Below are 23,327 nucleotides of genomic sequence, written 5' to 3'. Positions count from 1 at the left end.
GAAAAAACTCAGAAAATGAGGGAAACCATAATCTAGGAGAGGATATATTTAAAATTCCTTTGCAAAACTTTCTAAGGATAGCAAAATGTGTTTTATCTAACAGTGAATAAAATTAATGTCTTATCATTTATTGGGTGTTCATTTGCCTGAATGTTGCTTAAAAGGAATAATTATATGATAAAACTATTTGATACATTATTTTTTAAAACTATTTTGGTCATGGGACTGTGAGCATTATGACTTTGCAAGTTCAGCAGTACCACAAATAGACATTAATAAGGTGTAAATCTTTTTTGATAGCTCTGGTCCAACTCTTCGAGATGTGGCCAGAACACCATGACCTCTTCTGACCTATGATTAAATAGACATTGAAGCTCTTAGATCAATAGAAATCTATATAATTGAAATGAACACAATGTTCAAAATGCGATATATTTTGTGCAAAAAAGTTGGCAGGGTGCAAAACCCCTCAGGGAATCCTCAGAGAAAGATATTATATCTTTATATAACAATCTTAGATGAAGGAGAACAGTCAAATCAAAGGGTTTGATTTCCCAGAAGCAGGTCTTTGAATATATCATTACATCATTGTTAAGTTTTTGGTTTCCAGGAATCTGAAGATTCACAGCCAAGAAACTAAAGTCTAGTAAATTATTGTTTTACCAATCATGTGATCTCTGACATCAAACCAACGAAAATATGTACCACCTTTTTCAAACAATAACAATGATTTGACATTGAAATATGTAAGCGGTTACCTCAATATCCTGTAAAAGCAAGCTTGCTCCCAACTCAGAAGAGGCTCTTTGGTACTCCTGAACATGGGAAAATGATGCAATATATAAACTTTGAAGAAAAAATAGATTTGCACACCAGGGGTTTTTGGGTTGAGACCCTCGAATAATTATTTATCCAGATGTCACATTCCTTTAACGCTGAACAAATGTAAAAGAGGGAAGATCGATCTGAAAGTTCAGGAAAAGCAAGTTCAGAGAAACCAAGGGAATTTAACACCTTAACATAGCCTGTGGTTGGTTGTATTCGGCGATTTACAGTAAATGATTCAGCAAAAAAGACTCAACGAGCAAAGAAATTTATGACTCTACAAATGTTTTATCGTTATAATGACCGATTTCTCTGCACCAAACTGTCTGGAAATTGAAAGTTTATCGGTCACGAGAAAACACTTTTTAGAACTTGTATACGTGGTCTATTGGACAGGGGTTATGGGTTATTGGGTCCTGTGTTTCGCAATTTTAACAAGAAAAGTATTCTACGAACGAATTACGATTCCCTGATTCCTGAAAAAATTACCAAAGGGTTCGTTCTTGAGCATTTCGAATGAATGAAATAATTGGAAACGGAACAAAATTTGAGCCCGTTTACATATAAGTCTCAATTCTGTGTTTGAGTAAAAAAGAACGGAACTTTCATGCGAAACACGCGCAGTGGCGCGGCAATGACGCCTGACACTTAAAGAAATCCTCGTCCCAACACTAGATTAAGCCCCGTTTTCAATCATAACCAAAAAGTTCTGTTCCTAAAGGTTTACACTAGAGAAAACCAAAGTGTTTCGCATTTTGGCGATACCAAAGATGAACAGAACCAAGATGCCTAGTGTAAACGCAAGGCCTATCGTCACTTTTTCAGGCACGGAACCAAAGTTTTCCGTTCGTTTTTGTTTAGTGTGAATTTTCCGTTCGACAACTTTGATCGGTTTCAGAATTTCAGAATATAAATGGTAATAACAATTTCTCATTCTTTTCTGTATTTATATCTGGTTTTCCGGCGTCTCATCTTTCGTAGAAAATGTTTGTTTTCGTGAACAAGATAGGAGAAAACTTTCAATTAAGGTAATTTCATGCACACGGACTTTCCTATGGCACTTGGAAAACTTCCAGCTACAATTAGAATCACGTTAAAGTTTTAAAACAGCGATTGGAAAGAAGATCGCAAATTTCAACCCTAAAATCGCACACAACACTTCAGGCCAACATATTCAGTAGTCGCTTGCGTAGCTGATTGGTTTTCTAAGAAATCCGAAAGTTAGGGTTTTCTAAGAAAGTTAGGGAGAAGATTTTCCTTTCATGCAAAATTTTTATTTGTCAAATCCTACAAACCTTAAAAAGAAGTAATGGCGATGGATATTTTTGAGCAATGGCAGCGGCCGTTTCATAGCCAACACCTTTAAACTGCTGTAGCTGTCTTACCCAAACATCAAGGAGGCCCAGTCCGTCTTTCGTGACCTTCAACATGAAAACATAAAATCTAAGATACAATAATGTGCAGCGTATACGGTATCGACCACTATATGGCAGACCGGTTAAGAGTTATTTTCATATTTAATCATTTATATTTATGTATCCAGCCATTCGTCCAAACTTTCAATGACAATTGGTCATCAAGACATTTCGTCGAAACTTTTACGTGAAAGTGTTGTTTAAATCTATAATTTTTAATCGATTCCTACCAAATACAGTATTTACAACTAGGTAGCACCCATTTCGAATCCCCCTTTATAAGCTTATGCATGCAATGATGCCTATAAATATTTGTGAAACAACCTCCTCAATTTCAAAGTGGGTACGCGGAGATAACTGATACTTTAGCAAAAAACCAACATTTAGCAAAAAATGGATTTAAGACGACACGCTGTTGGACGACACGCTGAATATAGGAATGATGATTTTGCCATATACAATATTCAACTCAGGCATAGTGAACCGTTGGTGGTACTTGGTTGACTGCAGTTTCTTAAAAAAGTGAAAAATTTTATTGCAGACGTAGCCAAGGCTTTTAACCATTGTCTAGAAAAGTACTAGCAGCTATCACAATTTTCGAAAGCCCAAGCTGAAAGCAAAAGCCCATGCATACTTAATTCAAACTCGTTTTTGCTTTATTTCTAAAACTCTTAATGCCCAGTCAGTGAAAAGACCCAACGAAATCCCCCAAGAAAAGTTTGAAATAAAACACAACCATTTCAGAGAGAAGATGGTAAATTTTCATATTTCGAGGTTACCTCGTCTAATCACAGAATTTCAAATAGGCTCACGTGGCATAAACTATGTCCCATTGAAGATTTTAAGCTTGCTATCGGGTTACTGTTATTTTGGCTCAGTTCATAAAGTGATGCACTGAGTCCAAATTACAGAGGTTTGATGGGGCCAGAGCTTGTGTTCATCTGGTCATGCCTCAGCCAATTCGTAGTACCTTTAACTGATTTTGCAGATTTAGAGGTATTTCATGAAGCTCTTTCAGATTATTGGAAAAAATTTCAAAAATTTTAAAAATAGATTTTTGTGACGTCATCACTTGACAACTCTAATGGAGAGATTACAATCTTCTGCCTTTCTTTAAATATTGCTATCCAGTCTCTTAATAATAATAATGGAAACATTTTCATTTTAAATTCTTAAACATTACAGTTACAAAGCGCACAAGATAAGGTACTTTGTAAATGGCTTGCCTGTTACATAAGTTGAGTGAATGTTACACGTAGTCATAACAACAGAAAGATATACAATAGAGAATAACAAGATATTCGTTTAAAAGATATAAGCTTTGGGTTGTTCCATGTTTTCTTACGCCGGCAAAAGATGTAGTAGGTAGATCTAATGATGATGTTTGACAGTTTACGTATCATTAAGTGTGTGTTGTTGATCAAGATTAAGCATGTCACACATTTCGAGGAAAGAAGTTGATGCTTGGCCAAAAATACCAAGTGAACCGATAGAAAGGTTGACAAAGGTGACGCATTTTTATGAAGAAGACATGTCAGATATTAATGAACGATACTTGAGCCTTTTTCTCTCTACATCGTTATCGAGATTCGTTTCGAAACCAACAGTAAGTTCAAGGATAAAGAGGCTTTTGACTTTAGTGATCAAAGGCAAGTCAGGACAGAATTGTTCTCCAGTGACGACAGAAGGAGAGAAGAATGTATTGAGAGCAGCATTAAGAGTTGACTCTTCGATGGCTTGTAACAATAACAATAATGTAAATTTTTCATTTTGAATTCAACTTAAACTACAATTACAAATCTCACTATTACAAGGTAATTTGCAATTGGCTAGCCTGGTTTTACAAGAAGAAGAAAAACTATAACAATCGTAAGATAAAAGGAATAACTGAGAAAAATGAAACAACCAAAATTAAAACGGATTTAATTCCGGATTTGTCCATGGTTTATTTTTGCAACAAAATATGTAGTACGTAGTACGGATAGCAATGTTGGAAAGTTTAGAGATGAGATACCGTTTTTGTTGTTGATCGATGGAGAGAGAGTCACACATTTTGAAGAAGGAGATGCAGGAATTGCCAAAGATGCCAAGAGAGCTCATAGAAAGATTCACAAAAGAGACACATTTGAACTTTCGCTGTAAGTCAGATAGGAGAGGAGCATACTTGCTGTGTTTTCTTGTTGCATTTGTGTCAAGATTGGATTCAAAACCAAGTAAGCTCTAAGATGTATAGGTAATTGTTGTTAGTCTTCAAGAGAAGATCTGGGCGAAGGTTTTCTCCAGTTATGATTGATGGTGAAAGATAGCCAGGTATATCAGCGTAGATGGTAGATTCATTAACAGCTTTAAGAGACGTAGCTAGAAAGTTTAAGATAGAGTTATGACGCCAGGTGTATCGGCCTTGTTCCAGGTATGTTTTGCAGCCAGCAACAACGTGAAGGAGGGTTTCTGGCAGAAAACAGAAAGAACAGTCAGAAGTCTGGCTCAAGTTCCACTTTTTCAAGTTTTTCTGTGTAGCAAGGGTATTGTTTAGGTACCTTATGGTGAAATTGAAAATATTCTGAGGCATGCTTTAATAATAATAATAATAAAAATAATAATAATAATAAAAATAATAATAAAAATAATAATAATGATAATAATAATAAATAAGATCAGCATGATAATGATAATGATAATAATAATAGCGATCAAGTTACGATTCAACATGAGATGAATAATTTCCATACATGCTTAAAAAGTAGAAATGGTAATCAAAAACACGACTTACCCGGGGCAAACCCTTTTCGTGGCTGTTCATATAAACATCAAAAGCTACTCCGCTTGTTTTCCTAAAATTGCAACGTTAATATACATTAAGTCTAAATTGTTGGCTATTCATAACTCATCCAGGTTTCTATTTTTTGTTTTGATAAGAATACAAATTTGTACATGCAGTTACACATCAAGTGAACAAACTTGCTTGGATCCAAAAAAATTCGCAAGAACAAAATATGCTCACAAAAGGGAAATTTCTAGCTAAATTTGTATGTGTCGCATTAAACGCAAAAGAAACCAACTTAGTTAAGCTCACTGGAAAATTACAATCAACAAAATGAAAATGGGAATTTCTTTGACTTTTAATCAAAACTTAACTTGATAAGATATCTGAGGTGTCTATCTGAAAAATTAGAATTTATGCCTTTCAGTTGTTATAAGAAAAGGAACTGAGCTACAGGACACCAGGGCAGTGCTTGGAAATACGCTAGGCATATGATATAAAATGATTCATCAAAAAACTATTAGTTCTTAATGTATATTTGGGCACTGCATAATATTGTTAATTCAAAAATCCATTTGTGGAAACAATTGCTTTTTCGCACCCACGCCAACTAAAATCTAAAAAATTAGTAAGCAGGGCGATTTTCATAAGATCCAGTAGGACGGAGAAAGTAAAAAAAAACAGGGAAGGGTAATTTTGTTTTCTAGTATGGCTGGAAAAGGTTGAAAAACACTGAACTGCTTAACAATTTGACCAAGGATATTTGAACTGTCAACAATATCCCGAGAAAATAAAAAAGGTGAAATCTTAATTACACAGTTGATTCTTTAGTAAAAAAAATCATACAATGACGTCATATAAAAAGCGAAATGAAATGTTTAGCTGAATAAGGGTATACTTATGGGGTCTCTCAGCGATCGACTTTGTGAAGGCGCAAACGAATTGTGCAAAATCTTCAGCTTGTTCACAAAAATGGACACAACAGTTGTACTGTAACTGCAATTGCAGCAAAGTATCTTCCAGATCTGTTTTAGTTATACATGGCATTGAGGGCTGTTTTCTTTTCAAAGTAGATTTTGCTTTCACTATCCTTAAAATGGAAAAACCACATTCAATTGGACGCTTTGAAACAAAGACACCCTCCACTAACAAACCACTGGCGAAAATTCTAAGTATAAGTATATGAATATATATATAATATAATACCTTAGAGAACAACTGAATGCGAGACCCAGTGACCAAGATGAAACGAGTGCAGATGCAAATGAAGTAGATAATATCTTCACCGAGGAAGAGGATTACAGTATAACATTCAATCAATGGACTAGCACAGACAGGGCAAAGCTGATTAAACAAACAGGGCCGTTTGGCTCAGTGGAATGAGCGGGGGCTTTCGACGCAGCAAACTGGAGTTCGATTCCGACCAAGAGTAGTTCAATACAATTGGGCAGCACCCTTGTGGAAAGAATTTTCCTCCTGTCAGCATTTGCCTTATGATTATATATATAATATAATATATATACAATACAATATATAGCAAAATGTCGAAGCATTTAGATATGCTTTAGATAGTTTGTGTAGATTCATGTCAAAGATGGCAAAACACAAATGCTATTTCAGTGTATTGATTGTTTGCATGGAGAATGACTTTCATTGACAGTGTGGAGCATTTACCATTGCTGTGTCATACGCGTTTCTGCGTGGACCTGCGCTTCTGCGCGGGCTTGCATCTCTGCACAATACGTTCACCGTCGTTAGCCACATTTCGAGAGACATTCAAGGTTTGAAGGAAAGAAAACATCTTTGTCAGGTAAATTGTCAAAAATCACTTATTACTGACAAATAGAGCATTTTTGAAAGAAAAACACGAGTAAGATGACAGCCTAGTGGTTTATTTCTTGGTGGCAGCTGTCTTCTTAAAGGCGCCGCCTACTAAATGAAATGTAATTCAAATAAATTGTAATAAACCAGACAGATAGGAAAAAGCAACTGGCATCGATTCGCGAATTATTGTTTTATTACCTAGTCTTTGAAAAGGAACCGGCTATTAGGAGAGGACTCCAGTAGACATGACTTTTTTGGTGCATGACAGGAGAGAAGTATTTCTCCTCGTAATCCGTCAGAAATAAAAGATGGCCCCTTTCCAGCACAACATAATTGCTTCATTATAGTGCTAATTGCAGAAATTTACCAATAAAACAGCGGAAATTAGACACATCATATAACAGTGTACAATAGATGATGATGATAAAACAGTTGATGACCAGTTTATCTTCAAAGTTATTAGCGATGATCAAGCCATTATTAAGGACGAAGTTGGTCTGACAAGGAACATACTAATATTTTATTACCATCTGTGCATCACCTTTCTTGTAACGCATATTGTTAGTTACTGGAAACAAAACTCTTTTGCTCTTCTTCCAACTTAAATTCAAGATGCTTTCCCTGTGATTTTTGTAGATTTACAAGGTCTCAATTACAATTTAATATTTGCTAAAAATTAACAACGACATCATCGGTGATACGCAGACTACTGGGAAAACTCGAAGTTTTACTTTTAAGACTGGAAAGAAGTGTTTGCCAACTTACTTCGAATAGGTTTCCAGGCCAGTGAAAATGATTGTTATTTTCTTGCCAGGAAGAAGTCTTTCAGCGTTCGAAACACAAGATAGAATGCCATTTCCTGAGCGTTCATTTCCACTCTAGAGTTTTACATATTAAAGATTAACGATACAAACTAAAAGAACACAGTGAAATACTTCTTAATATGAAAAGTCAGTTGAATATGTCAAAATGGGGTGAGATTTTGTTAAGAAAAGATTTGAAGTTTGCTAACAAATTACTGCTATTTTGGCACAGTTCATAAAGTTATTTAGCATAATGGGTGAAGTGCCTGTGCTCATGTGGCCGTACCTGAGCCAACTTGGAACAAATTTAATCTGATTTTGCATTTTTTATAGGTATTTCATGATGCTCTGTCAGGTTAGCAGATCTAAATTCAAAAATTCAAAAATTAGATTTTTATGAAGTCAGCATTAAAGAACTCTTCTACAAATGTAGTCATAAAATAAAACAATAATTCAACTGCCGCCATACCCGAAGAATCAAAATGAAACATGATGATTCTTCGGTTATGACAGTGAGAAGCTTCAATCATCAATCCGATGCCAGTTATCAATGGGAGTTTGCGATCGAATGTGACCTTTTCTCGGGTTCAAGTGAATAAAGGAGAAAACCCTGAAGCATTATTTAAAATTTCCAGAAAGCCAAAACTTTTTTTGCAAATAGCGAAACAGCTATTTACAGCTTTGGCTACTTTCGAATTTCCGTCGCATCTCTTTTTTTGTTAATCGTTCTTTGTCAAACCGGGATTATTGCGTTTGCCATGTCACACCTTGCTCAACGTTTCCTCTTTGTCTAAACGCAGCCTAATTCAATGTCAAACCGGGATTATTGCGTTTGCCATGTCACACCTTGATCGACGTTTCCACTTTGTCTCATTTTTGTCTTCTTCTTCAATCTATATTTCTTCTTCTTCCTCTTCATGTTTGCTTCTTCTTTCTTTTGCTTCTTATTCTTTCTATTTTTCTTTTCTTTCTTCTCCTCCAACATTCTCTTGTTATTCTTACTCTTCCACTATTACTTCATCATTCCCTTTATTAATTTTTTTCATCTTCTTCTAAATTTTCTTCTTCTTTGAATTCTTGCTCTTCTTTCTGCTACATGTTCTGTCTTGGGAATACTTTTTGATCTCTTTAAGCACATGTTAGGTCATAGATATCCTGCTAATTTTTGTTCTTAATCTTCTCCTTCTGTCCTATGTTCTTTTTATACTTTTTGTTCCACCTCTTTTTCCTGATCTTCTAACTTTTTTTACTCCTTATTCCCCTTTTCTGCTCCTTCTTTTTCCTTTACTTTTTATCATAACAATCTTCTTCTTTCGTCTGCCTATTCTTCCTTCTATTCCTTTGCTTTGTTTTTACTATATCTGCAGCTTCTTTTGTGCTTTTTTTCTCTCGTTCTTCTCGTTTTTTTCCTGTGCTTCCTCCCTTCCTAAATTTTCTTCCTTTTCATCTTCATAACATTCTAAATTTTCTTCTGCTTCCTTTGACTTCTTATTCTTTTATTTTCATCTACTTCTCTGCTTTCTTTGTTTTCATTCTCTTTTTTCTGTTTCTCTCCCTTTTTTACTCATCTATATCTTCTTCTATTTTTTGCCATTTCAACTTTTTGGGACTTTTCTTCTTACTCTTCTGCTTCTTTCTTTCTCTTCTTTCATCCTGCTTTATTCTGCGGTCGTCTCACCTCTTTCTTTCTTCTTCTTTTGCTTCTACCGTTTTGCTTTTCATTCTTCTTCATTTCCTTTCTGTTCTACCACTTCTCATTCTTTTCTGCTTCTCTGCCTTTTCTTCGTCTTGTATTTTTCTACTTCTCTTCCTTCTCTTTTCTTTTGATTCATCTTCTTTCTTTTTCCTTCTTGTTTTTCTTATCTTTCTTCTGGTGCCATACCCTGTCTAGAATGCACAGTGTGCTCTTGGTTTTTATAAAGACATCTAAGGTCATACAAGTCCTTCCTGCTTCCTAAGTTTTTAAACAAATCAACGTGGGTGACTTGGTGGTCATAAATATTTATCCTACACTCAGGTACATCGTTATCTAAGTATACTCTTATATTATATTTCCATCCTTTTGCAATTGATAAAGAAGTATTTATTTCGCTTTTGAGAAAAGCATTATTAGCAATCCTCTGCAAATTATCAAGTTTGCAAGCAAAAAAATGTCACAAGCACATCTCAGATTATGGACAATCTGGCCAACTATGGAAATTTCAGGAAGACCTTGATATTCTTTAAAAATCATTTCGTTGTATATGTTAAAAAACTGGAGACAACACACACTTTTATTTTTAACTAACCATCACATTAACCGCTGAAGTCTGGCTCTATAAAATTTCAAATAATCTTTGGATATTAGCAATCAAGTTTGAAATTTTGCAGAATGTCAACAGGTTTATCAATCCTTTGTTCTTATTCATTTCGTATCAGAATTCTTATCAGAGTCAGAATGTAAATCTTCAGGATAAAAAACCATTTAAGTAATCTTTTTCTATCCGTCAATTCACGTGTCTCTTTCTTTTGTTCCATCGTCTCTCCTGTTGACTTGCATAACTCGGAGAGCACATGCCCAAGTTATCATGACCTTTGAAGGTTACTCGTATAGTCATCTCTGGTTTTGATAAGCTACATAAGACAGATGACGCGCTACGAGTTATATAACTGTTTAGCCTAGAACTGTTCTGTTTTTGGGCGCTTTGCTCCGGTTGAGGTACTTAGAACGGAAAATTATCACATTCGAAAAACGTTTCTGTCCTTTATCCTGACAATACATGAATGTCTAGACTTGTTCAATCTATTTATAAAGGGGATCCCATAATGCTTGGTTGGTAGCAGAAATTGAAAGAAAACAGAGATGTTTTGTGAAGAGAGCGTTTTTATGCTGCTCAGGAAATCTTTGATTGTGAAAAAGATGTTGATGAAGATTGATATCTTATTTGTATTAAAATGAGTCAGGACAGCCATTCTAAAACGGTTGAATAAAAAAGAAAACGACACGGTCTCAGTCAAAAAGTGAGCATTTATAAAAATCTCAACAAAAAGACGACGTAACAAATATTGCCTTTCTTATGTTATTCAAAAACATATGCTTGCTGACTGACAGTATTCTTGACGCAGTAGTTGTCACCGTCTATTGTCAAGTAATATGCTCTCTTAACGAGTCTGCTTACATAATAATAGTTTCCTGCGAGTAATTATCTGTACCATGTTCTCATTTTTACCAATACTTTGTCCGACTTTTCAATCTAAGAATCCGTGGTATTTATTAACTTTCTGATGCTAATTATCTTGATGCTCATGGTGTACACGTTTCGGCGACAAAAAGTAAAATACTGAAAACGAAGGTCCTTAGGACTCGAACAATCTGCTTTGCCTGCTCTCCCGTTCAATAGCTTGTTAAGTCTACCAAATGCTCCATATGTATTGAAAAGACCTCTTTGATCTCCTCACTGCAGGAATGACCACGATGCAATGCGCATAATCCTCAATGAAAGGACCAATTCTGCATCAGTATCTTGCCTACCAAATACAACCACCTTGGTTTAGCCCTTACTTAGGCCTGTTTGCTCGCCTTTTTGTGACGGTAGATACATCCATGGTAAACTATAGATATGGATTCAAATTAGAACATAATCATTTCAGCGTACGTCTTGTCTGCCATTTACAACTTCGTCCATAACCATATCAAGGTTTGTGTTGAGATTACTTGAGATATCTAGAGGCTAACTCTTGCTGGAACTTTTCAGTGGCCTCGTATAAGGGACTGCAGTTTTTGAAACATTAATAGACCATTCTCACTTAATGAACTTTGGGTATTCTCGAAGACTTGAGAACTGTCTATACAGTTTCAAGTTCGATGAAATCAACAATTTCTTAGCAATTCGATGGCAAGGTTGCATTAGAGAGAAAGAGCCCAAGGGAAATCTGCAAATCGTCGAAATGTGTAGAGAACACGCCTAAACAGTCATTTGCGAGGCTTTACAGCTTTTTGTCCCATGTCATTTTCCCCCACTTGCAAGTGCCAGTTATCTCGTAGGCTTGTAACAGAGTGTACGGGCCTGTAGAGGCGAGAAGAGAGACAATTCATTCATACCTTTTTCTCTAAATCAATCATTTCTGCAAGGCTCTCAGCTTTTATTTTCATTAAAACTTGATCTTCTTCTTCATAACTGTCTTTTCTTTTGATCTTAAAAAGCAATTGTCATTACTATAAAAGAAAAAGGTACTGGTACAAATCAAAAAGGTACTGGTACAAAAGGTGATAATCAGAAAGACTAAAATCTACGCAAGCAGAAAAAGAGTGGCCTGCGGAAATTTCGTCCCCAAATGATTATAAAACGGTATTTGGTCCGCCTGTTTGCGGTTATTCCCAGGGAAGCCTGCAATCAAAGAGAGCAACGGGGGAAAAGCACCAAGAAAAAGGGTAAAATAATAGCAAAAAGAAGAAAAATGCTCAATTTTGTGAGAGCAAGGAGGGCCACTGCCCTCGCTGCCCCCGGGCGCAGGCGTCCTTATCCACTAGTCATTCTACCATTTTTGCTCTGTCACGCTTTGCCTCCCTCTGTGACAGAAAAAATGTTCTCGGGGTATCCTGATACCTTTATCAGTTAGAGCATAAATGGATGACAGACGGTAGATTGGGTTCGATGGTATCTCCCAAATTCTTATGAAGATAATATAAAACGTAAAAAGGCCTCAAATGTTCGTCATCCCGCTGTCTAATGTCTACGTTTCCTTTTGTCGGCTCAATATCACAGCCAGGGGCGGGGAGACTTTGCAAAAAACATTGTAACCAATTCATTACCTAAAACCAGACAAATTGAAATAAGCATTTAACAGGGATCAAAGTGTTACTGATTGTGTAAAACCAGTAATATAATGTCGATATGGGAACAATATAACATTGATATTGGAAGGGTAGAGTATGCGACTGATATTCTGGTCTACGTTTTATCTTAAAATGATAACTGTGGGAAGAATTGAAGTCAACTGTCTAGGGTACGTCGAGTCGATCTGTAATTAGCCAGGAACTTTATAAAAAGTTTGTAGTGAAATTAGGTTGCTTTGGAAATTTCACCAACAAACATAAAAAATGTGACGCTGTCCAATGGAACAAATGGTATGAACATTCCATTTCAAAACTATTTTTTACCAACTCGCGAGATTCTTTTATCATTGCTATCTATTCATGTTGAATGCGCAAAGTTATCTGCCTTGTACAGATTACCTGTCCGTTTTCTTCAGCTGTGTATTCGACTTGATTACGCATCCAGCCAATTGAAGAGTCTACTGGCATTCTTTTAACTTCGAACTGGACGCCAGCAGTCTCTAGAGCTTGGAGAATAGCACTGCCACCATCGCTTAAAACCGTCGAATCAAGAACGGTTGTAATATGCTGAAAATGACACATGTTTTGATAGAGATAAAGGCCAAAAAGTACAAGATCAGTATTCAAACAATACTGTTGGGAAAATGGGGGGGGGGGTTGTCAGGGGAAAAATAAATTCTGAAAACAATAAACTTTGCGAAATGGCTTTCTTTGTCTTACAAAATATAAGGGAGCATAGTTCAAGAATCATTAGGGGCCGTGAGAAAGTGATAGCGAAGATTGGCTAGGATTGGTGCATTTTTAGGAACTATCTGAGAAATACAGCTATGTGGGGAAATATCAGCTGGAATGAATGCTGCTACTTTATTGTAAAAACTGACCAATCAAAATCTTATCCTTTAGACTTTTTGATGCATTTGTCTCTTTATAGTTATCATATATGCTTGTTGCAAATTCAAGCCATAAAGCCTACCTTTAAACATTGGTCAATGGAGTTTGCCTTTGCAGTCATAGACTCAGCCTAAAGAAACAAATTTACAGAAATATACAAGCTCTCTAGAACATAACTAATTATGCAATTAATCACACTTTGATAAATAAGTTAGTTAACCCAACAACATGCCATAAATAGCTATTAAAGCAAACTATGCTGAATTCTGTTAAATGATGGATACTTTGAACACAAGATTGGAATTGCAAATAGAATATCTTGGTATAGCAGCTATGGCAACTTACCCTTTTGGTGTTTTTATCCTGCTCTTGTTTTCTCTTCTTTTCTTCCTTTTCCTCAAGTCTCCTTCTCTTCTCTTCTTCTTTTGCTGTCTCTTTAGCTATTTTAGCAGATTCCTTTGTTTTCCTTTTTAGCTCCTTTCCAGCATCCTTAGCAATTCTGTTTTCTGCGGATACATTTGCATTGATTGGTTTCTACAAGAAAAAAAGCTTGGTTTTGGATATATTTATCAATGCTTCTTGTGATGCAAATTATCTCCAAAATATTTTATTTGCTACATTCGACAATATTCAAAACTCAGAAAACTTGCTTTTTCTCTCTAAACTTTAAGGTCTTTGAAGAAAACATGAGGCATTATTTTAAATGTAGGAACCGGGTCTGAAAATTTGCAAACAATGTTTAATATCTAATTGATGACAATACCAATCACTCCAATCTGTCACCGACCTCGAATGTGCACATGCATAAAAGATTTTTTTAACTTGTTTTTTATACTTAATGAAATGGCTAGAGAGAACCTGGAAAATTAGAGCCACAGCTAGTGAATATATAGTTTAGCAAAATGAAAAGTCTATGATCAAAATTTGATTGACGGGTCAATGGTGACAATTTTCATCATGGGTTCTTTCACTTCAATTATATAGTGGCATCTGAATTTAAGTTAACAAGGCTGGTTTAATGAAACTCAAACTCATTGCTTAGAAAAACATCTCTAATGCATACTTTATTATATTATAAAAGATAAGAAAAGTTTAGTCTGAAAGGACAGCCTTAAACTTATAACAAACATACTTGATCAAACTTTCTAAGTTTTTACACTGCCCACATTTATGCTTGTCTTCAAATGCATACAAAAACTTGATATGCACAACACGTCATACAGATGACATCATCACAAAGCGTTTTGAAATCTTTTCAGACATTGACACCATTATAAGCAATACTTTATTTATCAGCAAACTAATATGTCAATAGTTATCAACCAACAAACATACCACTTGCTAATAAAGATTTATTATTTGGGCTGCTTATATAGATGATACAAACTTTCCTATACTATACCTATGGAAAACTTACCTCAAGGTCTTCTTCAACAGTCAGGGAAGGTTTAGTTACCTCACAAAAATTCATTTCTTTAATATTTTGTTTTTTAAAATTGTTGCATATTTTACTGTACAGTTGAGTTCTTGTAGAAGGAAGGGGAAATTCAATATCATTGATATTAGGGTCATCTCCACTTATATCATCAGGCAACAGAGAAATAGCAATTCTTTCTGTTTTACTTGTATGCTGAATACTGTCAGGCAGCACACTCTCCAAAACACAGTCTACACTCTCACTTTTCTTGGAAAACTTTTCTGTAATATAGTTATATTTCTTGTGTTCCTCAATGAACTTTGGTAAGCTTTCATGTTGATCCACATCAGAACTTCCATCACTGTCTGTTTCTGTTTCAAATCCTCTACTTTGGTCTAAATTGTATGAAAAAATTTACTAACATCAATATAGTTTTAGAAACAAAGCATATTAACTGGACTGAGTATGGGAGATAACCAAGGAAAAAATTATTACTATCAATAACCTCTCTTGATCTATCAATTACAAATGTTGTTGGTGCATATTTATTTTACATCAATTATAAATAGTCATTCTGCAAAAAAATGTACAAGTAAACTAATTTAAATAGATGGATACATTGGCTAAAGTAAAATTTAAAAAACTGTATAATTATCTTTATCTATATGGTTTGTACATTATTCACAATAAAACAACATGCATTTCGGTTGCATGTGGGACCTTCACATTGAGTTATCAAGCATTGGAACACGTTGAGTGGCCTGGCCGTGAGAATTTTGGTAGATGAGTAGTAAATTGCTCTCTTCTCAAACATCTTCTGAAAAATCCTTCTATTGTGGACTTTATGAAAACACTGTTAACACACCTCAGTGTGGAAAGAGGGGGGAAAGTGAAACTTGAAAACACTTATCTTGTTTGGTTTCAGCATGAACATTCCTGCTTGGACATTAACGAAGCAGACCAAAGTAAAATTGCCATGATGTTATGTTTTGTTTTAGTTATGTCATTGGTTGAATGACATGATGTTCTGTTCTGTCTTCAAGGTAGTCTTCATAAAAAGACATAATGGCCTGGTATTTTCTCTAGTTTTATCAAACAACCAAATGTCACTGCTATTGCTAGCGGTCAAGCCAAATTAGAATGTGCATAAACTTTGCATTTATTTTCAATGTTTAAAAGATGTTAACAAATGAACGGTTTTTTTTAATAGAAAACATTATTTGATAAATTTTTGAAATATTTGAATAAAAGTAGACAGGGGCTTGAAAAACCATGAACAAATAAAGTATCTGTCTTAACATTGATGCCTGTAATTTGATACCCGGTATTTCTAATGTAATTAACATAAACATGCTATCATTCCCCAAATAAATAGAAACTTAAGATGTGACAAATGTGTTGAGCTTAAAATGTAAATAAAAATCTGAGACAGGCATTTAACGTTAAAGTTGGTAGAGTGGAGGGAGATTGACCTCCCTTCTTGAGCAATCTAGGAGGGCACTGAGGACCATGTTGGTGATTGCATTCCTCAAACGGCCAGACGTGCATTGAGGTTGTCTTATGATTTAGTTCATTTGGCAAGCAGTTCCAAATCTGTGGTCCTAAAAACTTGAGAGTGTTGTTGCCTAAAGCAACCTGATTTGGCCTATAATGAGTTAGAATATTAGGATTCTGCAATGAATAATTGGAGGATCTAGCTTGAAAAAATTTTTAATGAAGGGTAGATTGAGACCATTCAGAGTGTTAAAAATTTCAAAGGGAGATATCTAAGTTGGAAAACATGCATTGTTGAGACTTTATCAGAAGGTCATTATACGAGCTAAACTTTTCATATGAGCTAGCCTGCGTGTGCATATCTTTTCAATCTTATGCATGGATTTTGCCAAGCAAAAATGCCATACAATAATTAAAATTTGAATAATCAAATCCAACAGCCCCTTCAGGCTGCCGGAGGGCAGCAAAAATCCTAAGAGCAAATTATAATCATGTATGTGAATTTTAATCATGGTTTCTACACATAAAAAAGGTATCGAGTTACCTAAATATAACTTGTCATATAACACACAGGATCTAATCAAATCATTGACCCAGAATACCAGTGACAGAAAACATAAAGTTATGTAACTGGATTAACATTTGATTTATATTTGATATCTTTTTTTGAAAAGACATCAACACTTTTCCAGGAATCTCTACATTATGACTCCTTCTGAAGATAATATTTGTAAAAAGTAGCTTTTCATAAATTTTTGCTTTTATTTCCAACACTGCTGATGTGCTTTTTTCTTTACTCACAAATAAAATGTTATTCTCCCTTGTAATAGGGGTGGCAAGGGAGTTCCAAAGTCTCTGAGCATTTTGAAGGAAGTTCATTTATTTCATCTAAATCCAAAGACATTTGATATTGCTTGAATATTATATTGATATGTTTAACCACACGTTAACCGCACCAACTCTGTCAATCCAAAATAATTTTCAGATGGCCTACAGAGAGTCCCTGAGGTAGATATTTCAAGATGTCAATCCATCCATCATATATTTTGCAGAGTCAATTTACTGGCATTATGTAAAGTGTTTTTAGCCCGTTAGCAAGTAAAAAGAGAGAGAGAAAAATTTTTTTAAAAATATTACAAGGGCATGCAGAACAGGGGTGTAGTGCTAGTTCTTGCATGCACGAAATTTTGCAAAAACAATAGCAATAATTGGCCTCCTTTTCGGCATTTGACAGGGAGGGGTTATAACTAGAACAACACCCTTGGTGCAGCTGGGATAATGGTCGAATGTGGTTGGTAAACTGATATAAAAATCTAGAATCATATCTAAAAAGTCTTTACGGTTAGTCTTACCATTTGTAGAAACGGCCTCTGATCTTTTTCCAAGGATTGCGTTTATTCTTTCCATTAATGGAAGTGTAGGGGAAAGCATACGCCGAACTGGAGAAACCTCACAAGACACATCATCAGCTCCTTTGTTCTCCATGAGCTAAATCTTCAATTAACTTCAAAAACTTATATTCTCACCACTAACATAACATCCAGACATACACACACCATCCATCAACAATCCAATCGACAAATCATTTTGAAATCGCCTCGTATTCATTTTTGGCGCGAAAAGTTTACACAAGAAGTAATTTTTTAGCTGAGGAAGAAAAACAGCAATTCGCTTTTAGAAACAACAAATTTCCTCAAAATATACGAACTGAAACTATAAGAGAACGTCACTGCGAGGAAAATTATAACCGAAAAGAGAGGGTTGACTCAGTGGCGGTTTCAGAGACTGCGGTGCCCTTTTGCTTTACAATTTCTGTCTTTTTTTCTTTGGTGTGGAGCCCCTTTTGGCTATCATAAGCGTGGGGCCTCGGGCCATGCCCCCCCTGGACCACCCTTAAAACCGCCACTGGCTTGACTGGATGTGAATTTTTTAATTTGTTACGTAACTAGTCCCTGTTCAATTTCTCTTCAGTCAGGGGCGGTAAAAGCCCCAAAATATTGGGGTAGACAATGAAAGGGTGGAGCTGATAAAGGGGCCCGGGTGAGAAACCGGCGCAGCACCATACAAGAAATCGCGCTCGTTATTGATAACCAAGTTTGATGTATTTTTATGTAAATTTCATAGGCAAAGGTTTTTCATAGGCAGACATAAAACCTAATTTTAGTGTAGTTTTTTGTAGCTAGCAATGGTTGAATCTGCCATGTCTCGATCGATGCTAATTTGAACAAGGTTTTCCATCCTTTCGTCTGACATTGAGGCTCCAATGTGATGCGGCTGTATCAGGTGGGGCTGCAACTATGCTATGTATAAACTATGCTGCAACTAAAGCATCTATTTTACAAAATTCTTCCTACCCTTCAACAAATGTAGAGTCTCATACAGTGGCGTAGCGCTCGGTGTGCTTGTGCACATTAAGCACAAAGCTAAAGGCCCCCAAGCTTTTGGGCCACGTAGGGGACCCCAAGAGGTTTCTCGAAAAGCAGGGTTTTTCATGAAAGCATGTTTCTTAATAGCATTCAAAGCATCATGGAAATGGGTGAAAAACTGGGTGTGATTTGTGATCAACCATATAACAATGATGTAAAGAAATACAAACCAATCAGGTTTCCCTCTTATGCACATCTAGATCGTTATAAAATTCTTCATTCAATTTACGTAAATATCATAGATATTTAAAATTTAATTGATTTTCAAAGGTTTTCAAATGCACTTTTAAAGACGCATCATCCTGCATGAAAATCCGGGAAAAACTTAGATAAGGATCATAGAAAAGATCTAAGGCAGCAGAATTTCTCTTCACATGTTAAGGTCCCCGCACTGCCCCGTCACGCCGCTTGACTCATACGTTTATTATATTTTTTATTATATATTTTGCTTGATTAAAATCCAACTGTTTTTGATTGAATCAAAAATTTCAAAGCAACTGTGGATAAATTGCTTCTGATCCTCTACTTGCCGTGCATTCATAAACATGGTGGCAGTGTGGGCTCGCTAATCAGAGGAGTCTGCCTTTTAGAGTGTTTTAATTGGGGGTGGATACTGTAATGGTTAGTCATTTAAGATGGAAATCTTGATTTTCCTCTTATTATTTGGGACCAAAAGATTGGCAAAGCTATCACCTCACTCCTAGTTGCCTGTTGAATGACGTCTTCGATTACTTCACATTCTTGTTTGTCATTTTCTGCTTTTCCATCTGGGTCTCTCAATAAATGTTAGTCGTCGCTCATTGCCAATGTCTCATATGTAAAGAGGTACAGGTATTCACTATTGTCAATGTACTCATTCGCAGCTGTTTCTGATGCAATCAAACTTTCATCTCGTGCTTCGAGTCTATCAGCCAGTGCTTGAAATGTATCATGGGCATGTTTTGATGACTTTAAAAATGATTTCCCACCAAATTAAGTGGTAAATAAACATCGAAAATAAATAAACAAAAATAACAGATGAACAATTTATAAGTTCGTTATATCGAGGGTAATTATGATGAAGGGACCTAGAAATTGGTTCGTAATAACGAGAGTTCGTTATATCCGGGGTTCGTTATACCGAGAGAATTTTTAAGGAGTTTGTTAGGCAGAATCAGAGAGACCAGACATTTAGTTCGTTATACCGGGAAGTTCGTTATATCCGGGGTTCATTTTATCGGGAATCCACCGTAGTTTCCCTTATAAACAGTGTTTATATGGTAGCCCTTTGTTGTTCTGACCAGCTTTTCCCTACGTTAGTTAAAACGCCACGAATGTACGAGGGTCGGGGCCGGGGAACAGTGGGGGCCGTGGCCCCTCTGCTTTCAAAATTTGACGGATTTTGGGACCATTGTTTTGTCTGAAAATTCTCAAACTTGAGCAGTGGGTAATTACTTGGACTAAAAAACTTACCGTAATTTCGAGGGGCAATTCAATTTTGTAAGGAAAATACTATAGTTCAGCAAATCAAAATGATTTCTCAGAATTTACCGATTCCAACCACAAAGTGAGGAGTTACTGCTCGGATTTTGTCAGAGAAAATTCAAAGCTTCAAGGGCCAAATTTGAAAATGGAAATTGGTCAATATTGGTCATCAGTTATATCTTTGTTTGATATTGAAGACTGGGACAGGGCCAATTTTGTGCCTATCACCAGATTTTTTAAAATTGTGTTTTAACCCGATTTGAAGATTTTTGCAGTTACGTTGCGTAAGGTAAAAGAAGGAAGAAGTCGATCAAAACCATCGCTTTCCCCCAGTGGATATTGAATTTAAGAATAAGATTTTGTTATGAAAATTTCCTTCAAAGAATACAATTTCTGCAGAATTTGAAGCATTAGGTTATAAAAAGTTTGAAGCACAGAGACAAGATAAAAGTGCATTTTTAATATCTTTCCAACTAAGGCAAAAGTTATGAGTTTTTCTAATCCACCCCCGTCTTACATTTACGCGAAATGCTTCTATTTGATTGAAATATATCAAAGAAATTTTGTCGGAAAGTCTATCTTTCTGGCCCCCTCTAGAATTCATTTGCCACAACGCCCCTGCACGAATGAATTTTTCTTTGCGAGACAATCTCTTTAGTGCCATTATATATTTAGAAAATAGCGTATGAACATTACTTTCGCCCCTACTAAAGCGATCAAACTAGGACTGTTGATTTTTAAATATAAAAAATTTTGGTTGAACTATACAAAGCTTTTTTCTGGCTACCTTCTTTGATCAGGATGGTAAAAAAGTGATAAAATGTTTAAGTTGAATAATTTTTTAAAGTGACACAAAGCTGCACAAAGGTCTTCTACAATTAACCTTCAATAATTTTTATTTCAAAGCTGAGGGTACTTAGAACAAAAACTCTTATTTATTACTGTATTTATGTAGAGCATAGGTTGTAGTAGCTAGTTGCTTACAAATTCCAAATTGGTTGAAACTCTATTAACTTGAAGAAAGATACCTCAGTTGCAATTTTCACTAATAATTTTGTCACAATGGTTTTTCTCGCACTAATTTGATCTTAAATGCATACAGCAACAAAATAATCCTACTATTCCTCTAATTTCTCATGGCGCAATTTTTTCTAATTTTTCCTTCCTGCCAGCGGCAATAAAGCTACTAATTAATGACCTCTTGATACCAATTAAGGAAGCTCATTTGTCCTCTCATTTGGTTATTGCTCTTGTGTTGATAGATACCCGGGCTTTTTTGAAGATCATAGGATCGAACGTCTTTCATGGGATTACAAATTATATGATTTAAAATGAACATGTTCACAAAACATTAACTATAATTTCTTGAAAAATATCTTTTTGGAACCTCTTAAAGCTTTTCATTAATCATGGCTCAGCACAATTCGTATGAATGACGTCATAGACGAATTTAAACACAGCAATGACTTTTTAAAAATTGTACTATACAAAAATTATACTATAAAGACCTTTAAACCAGAATGCATGACTCTCAAACCTCTAAATCCTCGTTTAAAATTTTTTGAAAAAACTTGGTCATCTATAAAATTCTTCAACAGCTTTTTGGAATGGGCCGAGTACATCAATTATTTTGTTCGATGAAAAGGCGAATATATTGCGACAAGTGAAAATCTCATAACCCTTGAAAAAGAACAAACGCTACTTTCTCTAAACGCCTACCTCCTATTATCTTCAAGCAAAAAATACAAATATATGTGCTGAACTGGGACGTAAGTATGCTTTCAGTTTTTGTTGGGATTGCTGGCGGTTAAGGACCGTGTTTACCAAACACTTTCAAAGCATTTTGAAGTCACATTCAGCTTTTCTTGAAAGTGCGGGAATGAAAAGGAAGAAAATTGAAATGCTTGGACGTGGGTAGAACCATAATACGTGTTTTAGAGAAAATATTAGGCTGATTTACTTTAACAGAATCAATGCAAAATGTCAAGCATCAGCCAATTAGATAATGCCTAATTAGAAAAGTTTTATAAGTTGTGTTTATCAAAAATCCATTAAGACATGAAGCACTGTCATATAGGCCTGTCTTTCCCATCAGATATTGCGACGAAAATGAAGAAAACAAGGTAAGCCATTTTAAATTTCATCTGGGCATCAGAATTTACATACACATGAAGGAAGCTTTATAAAAACAGAGAATACGACTTTAAGGTCTAAAAACACGTTTGCAACTCGTTAATTTCATATCACTTCAAGTTGTAGACAGTTTTTATAGTTTTTGGTGATGAAAAGCGATGAAGTTGTATGCTGAAATTATGCTCCTTACACGGTTCTATATTGAAGCTCAGTGAATCGTTGCAATGGGTTTCAAAAAGCCTGCTAGCCCAAAATTCTGAAAGATCATGGGTTCAGTAAAAAAAGAGTAAAAAAGAGCAAGTCTAGCCGTTCATTTTCTAACCACAATAAGCATATTTGGGTCTCAAAATCAGGCCTTTAGCTTTGATGGTTGCCAAAAACACCATCACATGTAATGTTACTGGTAATCTCTTTGCATCAATTGTTTCAGCACTGATTAGGAATTTTCTAGCCTGGTCACTTACCAGAAGGGTCTATTTTCAATTAGAAAGGTGACCCACAAAGCTCTAATCCCCCCACCCCACCCCCCCCCCCCCCCAATTTGCGGCAGCTGAAAAGATGATAAAGGGAATCTGTCTAGTGCAGTACGTAAAAAGTAAAACATTCTTCGTAATAGCAAAATAAAACACTGAGACTTTTTTGTTGCAAAGTAAAAAAATTTCAAGTATATAAAGAATAAGAAGATCCTCTGAATACCAATTTAAACAAAAAAAGAATTGATGTCGACACGCTTTTCAATTCTATGTGTGTAACAGACAAAATGAGAGTAAAAACAAAACATTGATCTGCGAGTTCTTGCAAACCTCACCAACTGATTTCAAGCTTTTGATCTTGTTTTTACCAAGACTGCCTATCTAGGCTTTTGTATTTACAAAAACCTAGATAGGCAGTCTTGGTAAAAACAACGTGTGTGTTCATTATCATAAGGAGAGAAAAGAATGTAAGTACACATTTGAAAAGGATTATTTGGCATCAAATACACAGATAATGCTTGATGTTGTTGTCTCTTTCAGCGGAATGCCATTGCGTTGGCAGTGGGAAGAACTGCCATCTCTATG

The 23,327-nt window shown here is 35.5% G+C and overlaps 1 protein-coding gene across 2 annotated transcripts; it reads right to left on the bottom strand.

Moving 5' to 3' along the window:
- Nucleotides 1-29: 29 nt before the first annotated feature.
- LOC135691642 (structure-specific endonuclease subunit EME1) lies at nt 30-22,115 on the bottom strand. Of its 2 annotated transcripts, XM_065209571.2 has the most exons (12): nt 17,599-22,115; nt 14,753-15,147; nt 13,681-13,869; nt 13,418-13,465; nt 12,844-13,011; nt 11,710-11,802; nt 7,591-7,703; nt 5,900-6,091; nt 5,011-5,071; nt 2,121-2,246; nt 759-815; nt 30-351 (listed from the first exon to the last, which is right to left on the bottom strand). In XM_065209571.2, exons 1-12 carry the CDS (start codon nt 17,729-17,731, stop codon nt 235-237), a joined length of 1,692 nt encoding a protein of 563 aa, XP_065065643.2. In that variant the 5' UTR covers nt 17,732-22,115; the 3' UTR covers nt 30-234. The 2 variants fall into 2 exon arrangements, with proteins under 2 accessions (XP_065065643.2, XP_065065644.2); XM_065209572.2 differs by lacking the exon at nt 2,121-2,246.
- Between the last annotated feature and the right edge of the window lie 1,212 nt (nt 22,116-23,327).

The sequence above is a fragment of the Rhopilema esculentum genome, chromosome 13, assembly GCF_057945365.1.
Source record: "Rhopilema esculentum isolate cy_ngs chromosome 13, ASM5794536v1, whole genome shotgun sequence".
NCBI lineage: Eukaryota > Metazoa > Cnidaria > Scyphozoa > Rhizostomeae > Rhizostomatidae > Rhopilema > Rhopilema esculentum.
The sequence above is the reverse complement of the archived record's forward strand: the minus strand, read 5'-3'. Positions and strand labels throughout refer to the sequence as shown.

What these genes read in the sequence shown, in the direction of transcription:
- LOC135691642 (XM_065209571.2), bottom strand. Translation starts at nt 17,731, where the DNA reads ATGGAGAACAAAGGAGCTGATGATGTGTCTTGTGAGGTTTCTCCAGTT. An exon ending in CCATTGACCAATGTTTAAAG is followed by an intron (nt 13,012 to 13,417) that starts GTAGGCTTTATG and finishes TGTCATTTTCAG; the next exon opens with CATATTACAACCGTTCTTGA. An exon ending in ATCGCTGAGAGACCCCATAA is followed by an intron (nt 5,072 to 5,899) that starts GTATACCCTTAT and finishes TTGCAATTTTAG; the next exon opens with GAAAACAAGCGGAGTAGCTT.